This window comes from Prunus dulcis, chromosome 7 (assembly GCF_902201215.1).
Source record: "Prunus dulcis chromosome 7, ALMONDv2, whole genome shotgun sequence".
NCBI lineage: Eukaryota > Viridiplantae > Streptophyta > Magnoliopsida > Rosales > Rosaceae > Prunus > Prunus dulcis.
In genome coordinates this window covers 8639891-8650009 of record NC_047656.1, presented here as the reverse complement: position 1 = coordinate 8650009, position 10119 = coordinate 8639891, and the positions used below count along the sequence as shown (strand labels likewise).

The 10119-nt window shown below is 35.5% G+C and overlaps 1 protein-coding gene across 1 annotated transcript; it reads right to left on the bottom strand.

The window, feature by feature from the left end:
• Nucleotides 1-6041: 6041 nt before the first annotated feature.
• LOC117635315 (putative disease resistance protein RGA4) lies at nt 6042-7892 on the bottom strand. Its single transcript, XM_034369654.1, has one exon. The coding sequence runs from the start codon at nt 7890-7892 to the stop codon at nt 6042-6044; it is 1851 nt and encodes a 616-aa protein (XP_034225545.1).
• Nucleotides 7893-10119: the final 2227 nt, after the last annotated feature.

Here is a 10119-nt window from a genome sequence, read left to right as displayed (position 1 = left end):
CCACCACCACCGTTGGCCGCCATCACCTGCCACCGTCTGTAGATGACCAACTCCGTTGCCCTTTATTCACCTTTAAAAAAAAGATTGTGTCATTGAATGGACTCGAACCTTGACCCTCAAAGGAGGAAGGCTCACTCACAAACCACTACACCAAACTTGATTTTGTAATATTTATTCAATTATACAATATTTATATAAACAATCAATGGTTTATTAAAAATAAATAAAAATAAAAAGCATTTCAAAACTTATTCACACAAAAACTGCAAATAAAAACAGAAACTGCAACAAAAATATAATGTAAATATCAATTATGTTAAAAAAACAAAAACAAAAACGAAAACAGCTACAAAAACAATTGTAATTAAATGAAAACTGCAATGCAGTTTCCAGTTTTCAAAAGTCCAATTTTGAGTTCTCTTGCTCTTAGGTAGTTCTACTCTTCTCTTGCCCACCTAATTCCTCATCTTGGTAGCTTCTACTCTTTAAATTGGTGAGGTTGAAGACCAAGGAAAGAGCAAAAATCCAATTGTAATTAAATGAAAACTGCAATGCAGTTTCCAAAAGTCCAATTTTGAGTTCTCTTGCTCTTGAGTAGTTCTACTCTTCTCTTGCTCACCCAATTCCTCATCTGGGTAGCCTCTACTCTTCAAATTGGTGAGATTGAAGGCCAAGAAAAGAGCAAAAATCCAATTGTAATTACAAAAACTGCAATGCAGTTTCCAAAACTGCAATGTAGTTTGTGCAAAACTATAATGCAGAACTTGTATAAAATTTTACTGAACTAAAGCTTAAATGGTATTGCAAAATATCATATGACAGTGATGTCATAAACAACAAGCATCTCTATCCTAAGAACCGCAATATGATCTCAAGTTTCCAGGTCGAAATTGAAAATATGGCTTATTATCACAAAACGTCCCTGACGTTTACGAAACTATCACATTGCATCCTTAAAGTTTTTTTGCATCACTCATGGTCCCTAACGTTAATATAGGTGCTCTTAAATAGTCCCTCCATCAAAAAAACTGTTAAATTCAGGGATATAATCGTCAAATCAATCCAAAATTATATAAAAAAATATTTTTTATTTCCTTCCCTTCTCTCTTTCTTTTCTTCTTCTTCTTTCTCTCCTCCCGTTCTTTTCTTCTATTCTTCTCTCTCTCTCTGTTTCTCTTTTTTTCTTCTTTTTCTCTATTTCCTCCTCTTTTCTTCTTCTTTTCCTTTGCTTGGCTGTTTCTTTTTCTTCCTCTATTCTTCTTTTTTCCTCATTTCTTCTTCTCTCCAAAAGCAACCAGATTCATCTTCTTATAACAACGCGTTGATTCGTAGAGAATTTGACAGTGAGACTACTCTCCCTTGAGATGAGTTGGATTTCTATGTTTTTAGCACAAGCTTTGTTCCTGTTGAGATTTTGTAAACGGGTATCATGGGAGAGAGCCTCCACTTTTCCAATAGCAGCCTCGAAACTGAAAAGCAACCCAAAAATCCAGTCTTCTGCCTCTCGTTGAAAATAGTAGTAGACCCAATTTCCAGCACCACTAGTCAAAACTGAAATTCGATTGAGTTGCATGCAGCTCGTCAAACTCCTATGATCAGATTCAGATGAGTGAGTTGGTAGTTGGTAGTTTCTATGCTAAGTTGACAGCAAACAAACCCAGCAGCCCAGCTTCACTTCATCAAACCCAGCATTCCTTCTGAGAGGATGAATCTAGTTGCTTTTGGAGAGAAGATGAAATGAGGAACAAAGAAGGAAAGAGGAAGAAAAAGAAACAGCCATGTGAAGGAAAAGAAGAAGAAAAGAGGAAGAAAGAGAGAAAAGGAGAAAAAAAAGAAAAAAAAAAGAGAAACAGGGAGAGAGAAGAAGAGAAGAAAAGAACGGGCAGAGAGAAAGAAGAAGAAGAAAAGAAAGAGAGAAGGGAAGAAATAAAAAATATTTTTTTAAATATAATTTTGGATTGATTTGACTATTATATCCCTGGATTTAACAGTTTTTTTAACGGAGGGACTATTTAAGAGCACCTATATTAACGTTAGGGACCATGAGTGATACAAAAAAACTTTAAGGATGCAATGTAATAGTTTCGCAAACGTTAGGGACGTTTTGTGATAATAAGCCTTGAAAATATAGCTAGAAACAAAACAAAATTGAAATATGCATTGTTGCAAACTAAATAATTTAGATAGCAAACTCCACAAGTACAAAGAGAAGGGAATCAAATCAACACTAGCTTAACAACTCAATAAAAAAGAAAAGTTGTTTGTGTTACCAGCCTACAGCAATTTCAAAGTAAAAACAAAAAACAAAAAACAAAAACAAAACTTTCAATAAGAACTTGAAAGTAATATTCAAACGTATTTATAGACATGAAGGAGGGCAATACATGTGTGGTAAGTGATAATGCCACCAGGTTTTCAGATGAAGAAAAGCTACCACTCTAATACATTCATAAACAAACTCAAACACAACAAAGTAGCCACAGTTCAAATCTCAAAACAACACCACCGAAATTAAACAAAAAAAATCTCAAGAAAAGCCCATTTCCAAGTAATTCAATCACATAATATAAAAACCAGAACACACCAGATTCAAAAACATCACAATAATTAGCATAGGTTCTGAATTACCGCAGGAGACGGAGATCTATTAGGCCGAGTCACCGAAATAGCAGGAGGAGCCTTTGAGCTTTGCGAATTCACCGGCATCGATCCTCCAATTGCTTCTCCATGGATCGGAAAACGCCTTCTCCGCCAGCAGTCGTGACGCCAGGCCAGGACGAGCCGTCATCAATTGCTTCTCCGCCAAAAAACAGAAACACTTTCTCTGTCATTGATTGCTTCTCCGCCGGAAAACGATGGAAGACGCCTTCTCCGCCGTCGATCCTCCTCTTGCTTCTCTGCAGGAAAAGGCCTCTAAAGCTGGGCGTGATATGGCTCCCATATAAAATAAAAGGGGTAAAAACGTTATTTCAAATACAAATTAAACAAGCTTAAAGAGCACATGGGTAGGACCATTGGCTTTTAACAAAATAAAATTTAAACTCATCCACCATATCCAAAACAAAAATAGATAATGTATCATATGCTAATTACTAAAGTTTTTTATGACTATACACTAATTTTTCTAAAAAGGGGAGTAAAATCAAATGCGCATGCTTTTCCTTTTCATTTAATATATAATATAGATATAGGTTTTAAAATACATAATATATACTAGCCTTTTCAGGTAAACCAAGCATGGTACAAAAAAATCCTAGTCCCCTTTCTCCCAAAAAACACTCTTAGAGTCTTTTTCACCTTGAGGGGGGAAGAAGCCATTGTTCTTCCCCCCTCTCCTCTCTTCTCTTCCTCTCTTCCTCCTTTCACCTCTTCCCCCATTTTCAAAGACAAAGGGTTTTCCCTATTTGTCTTAGTTTTGTTATGATTTTCATCCAACCATTAGTGGCGACTGCGGCTCAGTGTCGGATCTTCACCTGTATTTCGGCGTCAGATCTCCACCACCATCTTTTTTGCAATTTCTTTATGTTTGGAATAAGTTGCAGATACTCTTTGGGTTCTCTGTGTAGTTTTCACCTCTCCTTTTGTGATGGTTTTTCATCTCTCCTTTGTGAGAGCTTTTCATCTCTCCTTGGTGAGAGTTTTATTTGTATTGTTATGGCTTGGTTTTTTCAAGCTTTATCTCTTTTTTATTATTCTAAGTTTGCAATCTTAGTTGGGATGCCTATGCCAGAGTTTCTTCGATCTTGCCTGATCGTTGGTGGAAACATACCTGATTTTCTTAATTTTGATATTAGACCGCTCCGTTATTGTAATGGCCCTTTTGTGGCTAGTTTGTATTGGCTCTTTGTGGCTAGTGGCTTTTTTGACTGAATTATGAATGCAATCATAGAATTTCTCAACAACAAAAAAATAGCCTTTCCGCACGCACTTGCGAGAGGCTTTTTTTGTTTTTTACTTAATGTTTGCATTAATCAATGACATTTTCTAGTATTTTGAATGTTTTACCATATAAAGCAAAAGGAAGAGAATGGTGAAACATTTAAAATACCAAAAAATGTCCTTAGTTAATCCAAATATTAAAAATTAAAATTATTAATCAAATGAGGATAATATGGTAAATTCACACTTTTTCATATTAGAAAAATTAAAATTAAAAGAAAAATCAAATAATGAATCCTATTTTTATTAAGAAGAAATGGATTTAATGCCACCAAAACTGAGTGCATTCCTGTTTTCGCATGTAAAGCCATAACGCCACCAAAACTTTTGATGTAGCTGAGGAGACACATCATGATAATAAATAAATAAACAAATAAAGATTATCACAATATTAAGATGTTATGAATGAATGAAATCATCACATTGCATATATACAATACTGGAATTAGCAAGTGATGCAAAGAAAGTAAACAAAGTCGTTGTGCACACCACACCACGCTTGTACACAACTATTATTTACAAAGACGAATCTTTTATTTTTAGTCGTCCACTCCACAACTTGAATAAAATAAAATAAAATTCATCTTATGGTTTTGGCATGGGTACAATTATATAAATTTAGTTTCATTTCATATGTCTAGATTGGGTACAATTATTTTGGCATGGGTTCTAGAAATTTATTATCTGCTTATGAATTTTCTGTGATTTTTGTATGTTGTGTTCGTTAACCCCTGAAGTTTAAAGCTTTATTGAATGGCGGAAAAGGGTACGGGGGTATTCATGCCTTTTGCTTCTGTTTGCTAATAGGTTCTTAAGCTTTGAGATTCAGGTGCTCACTGTCGTAGGCATTTATCTATATGATAGTGATTTAATAATAGTGTTATTGTTAAATAATAGTTTTAAAATAATTGAATATATTACTTTAATTATAAAGCAGTGATGGAGAGATGTATTTGATATCATTGGCAATGATGTTACCATGGAGCGTTTTCATATCGTGGACAATTGTGAATTGCATTATTTTGTGCTTGACTATAAATGAGCATTTATTATATAAGGTAGTTTGAGAAGATGTTATGGATGAAATTATCACATTGCAATTTGCAGCATATATACAATACTGGAATTAACAAGCGAAACAAAGAAAGTAAACGAAGTCGTTATGGATGAAATCATTCACCACGCATGTCCACAACTATTATTTACAAAGACGATTGTTTTATTTTTGGTCGTCCACCCACAACTTAAATGAATAAAATCAAATTGATGTAAGCATGACACAATCCAAACTAAATAAAACACAACCCAGACACAAGAAAACAAACAAACAAAGGGAATAAAAGAAATACTGAGAAAAGCTGAAGAAAGAAACTAGGAATTAGTATAGAATAAACACACGGAGAGGACCCACTTTGTTCGCATATATTATATATGTAGAAATCAATCGAAGGAGGACAAGGAAACATGTGGCACATGAGAAATCTTGGGCCAATCTTCTCCAATGTTGCACTGGCATCTCCTCTCCAATTCAGGACAATCATCAACCACAAGTTCCTTTAAGGAGGTAAGAGAACGCATTCCCTCTGGCAGAGACAACAATTTCTGACATTGATCAATGACCAACTTTGTGAGTGATGTGAAACTTGCCAACCAATCAGGTAATGCCTCCAAATTCTCACACATGCTAATAAACAAGACTTGAAGGGTATTAGCCGCTCCTTGAAACCATTCAGGCAATGCCACCATCCGTGGTAAATTTATAATACTCAATTTTTGGAGCCTCAGTGGAGTTCCTTGATAGTTTACGTTCCCCAAATCCAGTTGTTCGCAATTTCCTATCACCAGAGTCCTTAAGGAAGTAAGATAACTCTTTTCACAGGGCAAAGAAGTTAAATGATTACACTTATCAATATGAAGGAATCGAAGTGATTTCAAGCATCCCACCCCATTCTTTGTAAAACTTGTTTGTTTTGTGGTTAAAACCAGTGATGTGAGGCTGATCAATTTGCTTATATCTCTCGGTAACTCTTGGAGATTCTCACAACCACTAAGATTTAGAGTTTGCAAGCTCTGCAATCTACAAATTGCATTGGGGAGTTTCATTATTGCTTCATTATCAACACAAGTTCAGATATCTCAAATGTTTCAGGGAACCAATGGAACTTGGCAACACTTGTAATGAACATCCTAGGTAACTCAACCACTCGCAAATATTTGAATCTTGAGAAGCAAGTGCACAGGAAGGATTCATCAATCTCTATTTGGACTGCTTCTATAGTCCGCACTTTGTTCAACTTTTGCAAGGTTGTTGAAATATTTTGGCCAGCTTCCAAAAATATCAAATGTCTGACATTTTCATATATATCTTTGGTGTTTGCAGACTTCACTGTAAAACACTCACCTTGTGCAATTGATTGTACAAGATCATGGATAAGATCATGCATATCAAATATGTAGAGCGCATGACAATCAATAACGTTTTGAAAAAAGGATCTTGCCCATAAATCTTTAAAATATAGCTCTCCGATGTCTTCCAACTCCATATTCCCATGAACACGAGATTGATCAAGGATTCCATGTGCCATCCAATATCTGATCAAGGTTACACTATTAAACTCAATCCTATCCTTTAGTAGATGGGAACAATAAGCAAGACATTGTCTCAAATGAGGAGGCAATTGGGTATAACTCAATTTCAATGCAGGTAAAATGTGACCAGCATCTTCTTGTTTCAATTCCCATATCTCAGAATCTCTCACCAATTTCCATTCCCGTTCATCAGTCTTTGAGTGTAGTTGACTCCCTAAAGTTTTCACTGCCAATGGAACCCCTCCGCACTTTCTAACAATATCCTTTCCCATTTCAAAGAGGTTAGGATAGTTTTTATCACGTCCCTCTTTAAAAGCACATTCTACAAACAAAGACAAACAATCCTCAAATGAAAGAGATTGTAAATTAATGTTTGTTGGAATGGTACCCATCATCTCAGCAACCGAGGTATTTCTAGTCGTCACTAAAATCTTACTTCCTGACTTGGTTCCCTCTATCAATAAATCTCTCAACTCACTCCATTTAATACGATCCTCATTCCAAACATCATCCAAAACAAGCAAAAATTTCTTATCCTTTAAAGCACGACGTAGCCTTCCTTGCAACTGATCCAGACTCAATTTATCACTCATCTCTGTATCTGATGCAGAACTAAGAATCATCTTTATCAATCTAGTAATTTCAAAGTCCACTGAAACAGACACCCACATCCTCTTTTCGAAATGCCCAACGACCCTTTCATCATCGTACACCAACTTGGCAAGCGTGGTCTTCCCTAAACCTCCAATCCCCACTATAGGAATAACAGAGACATTCCCATTCCCACTTTGATTATCATCACCTTGTTCGATCAAGAGATTTATAATTTGTTTCTTCTCAGACTCTCTACCAATAACCTTTGAAGCACGAACGAAGGAGTGGGTCACATTCACTCTTTCATGATGATCACCACTACCTCCATGATGATCAATACTAGTGAGAGAATCAAATATAGCCTTATTGGACTTGAGCTCATCTAACCTCTCTCTAATCTCCTTGATTTCATGACCTACTCTCAAACGGAATGCAATTGGGTTAGAACGAGAGAAGAAACGGTGTACCTTTCGAGTTGTGCCATGAAATGTTTCCACCACTTCCCTCCGCAAAGCTTCGCACTCAAACTCATCCAACAAGTCCTCGGCATCGAGAAATACATCTTTAAGCTGTCTTAGCCAACTGCGTATCTGCTGGTTATGTTCTTGCTTTTGTTCGGCATCCAAGAGAACATCTTTGATGATGGACATCGTGCGCTGAAGCTTTTTCAGATCAGCTTTAACGCCCCATGCCAAGCAGATCTGCTCAGAAGTAATGGACCCGAGCTTTTCAATGAGTTTGGTTGCCAAAGGAAAGGCAAGATCAGCCATGGTTCTGTTGAGAGGGTGTATAACAAATTACAATACAAGAGAATTCGGAGGATGAAGATGACTGTTGTGAATTCGGAGAATGCACTGTCCCAAGTTTAAGTCTCCCATATTTTGTCTTTTTAAGAATGCTCTGTCCCACGTTCAGTAGGTACGAATATTATAAAGACAACTTGAGGGTGGGTGCGCCAAAGACAAATTATTCCACGTTCAGTAGGCACAATGATTTCTCTATTCTTATTTACAATTGTCCTTTTGCGGCTAATTATCAATGCATTTTTAACAATTTTAAAATAAAAAACTAATTAAAAACTTATTTTCACGTTCTTTTAATTAGAAAATATTCAAATTTATTCTGGACCCACAGCTTCCGGTTTCCCAGGATTTACTACAATTTCTCTTCTTCATTGTCCTTTTGCGGCTAATTATCAATGGATTTTTAACAATTTTCAAAGAAAAGAAAAGAAAAAACTTATTTTCACGTTCTTTTAAGTCTGCAATAACTTTTTTTATTGAGATAAACAATTTTATAAAGGAGAAAGCAGTGAGGTTTCTATTCGCATTTTTCTTTGTTTCTTCCTCTTCACCTCCTTTGTTTCTTCTTCTTCCCTTCCCAGGCTCCTTGTTTTGTTTTTTTCGCTAGTTCTCTCTCTTCATCTTTCTCCCTCTTCTTCTTTTTCCGGATAACTCAAACAACCAAAAAAATTCCAACTTCGAATTTCTTATTAATTAGCATTTTATGATTGTTGAATTTAGCAGATGTCAGTTTCTTCACCACTGACATCTACCGGGTGATTGGGAGGGCTGCTGGCGATGAGGATGGAGATGGAGGGTCGAGATGGAGTAATTAGAAAATCACTGAGGTGAAAAGCAACCCACAACTACCGGTTTCCCAGTATTTTAGGTGCTTTCATTGTTTTTTTTTTTTCACAATTTATTCTGGACCATTGGATCAAATAATTCAAATCTAACCGTCCAACAAGTTGATGCATCGATACTTGAATTTTCGCTCAAAGAAACTCCCTTAAGTAAATGAAGGTCAAGAAAGGCAGCAGCATCCGTTAGCCTCACGAGTCACATGGGCATTACCAATTTATATTGAAAATTCAACTAAATGAGTTTTTTTATATTTTACTGTGTATTTAAAAAGAAAAAGCAAACACAGATTTCGACATTATTTTTGTCCATGAAATTATTTTAATCACTTGCCAACTTTAACGCAAGTGGAAAAATCCATCAAACTAGAGAGGCTCCGTGGTGGAGTTTGAAATTAAATAATTGGCTTTGAGGTTTTTGTTTTGACTCGGATTTTGACCACTTATTCTTGTCAAAAGTGAAGTGGAAAAATTATCACGCTTAATTTTTGTCGTTTCGCTGTATTTTAGGATTTAAAAGCTTTACCCCTTTTATCAACCCCAATTTCATCTTTCTCATCTTCCTCAACATCCTGAACATTTTTCACCTTTGTACATTTCATTTTATAAAAAAAAGTACAAAGCGAAGTTTCTTTCTACGTACATTTAACAATATATTACTTTTTGGGTTTCTTTAGTTAATAGAAATTCGGATGGGGTTGGATGAAGATGGTAGATTAGCAGGAAAAATGAAGTATATGAGTGATAATGTCATTTTCTTTTTTAGTGAGAAATGTAAACAATCCTATTAGTTCAGGTGATATTCGTGTAAACTTTAGTAGAATGAATTATATATGATCAAACTCATTCCAAATTTACTTTCACATATCAGCATGATGATGTTCGGTTTAAAACAATGTACTGAAGAAAAAAAAACCCATACATATAGCCACTTTACAAAACTTCTATTCCAAAACAGTGAAATTGGCTAACATATAACTTCTATATTTTTGTACAGTACTATCTGCCCATAATCAAAATTAAAAGACAAATTTTAAAGAAACTTGAAAGTATCAAAAATAAAAAATAATAATAATTAACTTGCCGGAAAAACAGTATCAGAGAAAAATTTGTCCCAGCAAATCTAAGCAAAAAGCAATATTATCTTAAGAACACAAATCTAATGATAACCAGTTGGAGTAGTAGTGCTTTTCCCGCCTGTTTTTGTGCTCTGAGTTACAGTCTTATAGAGGTTCAACGGGAGGCATAGAGTTGAGTGGTTTTGCATATTCAAAAGGAACACCTTCGCCGATATCGTCGAACAAGAAACTGAAGTCTGGCATAGGCTCATCAAGCAAGTACATATTCTCCTTCGT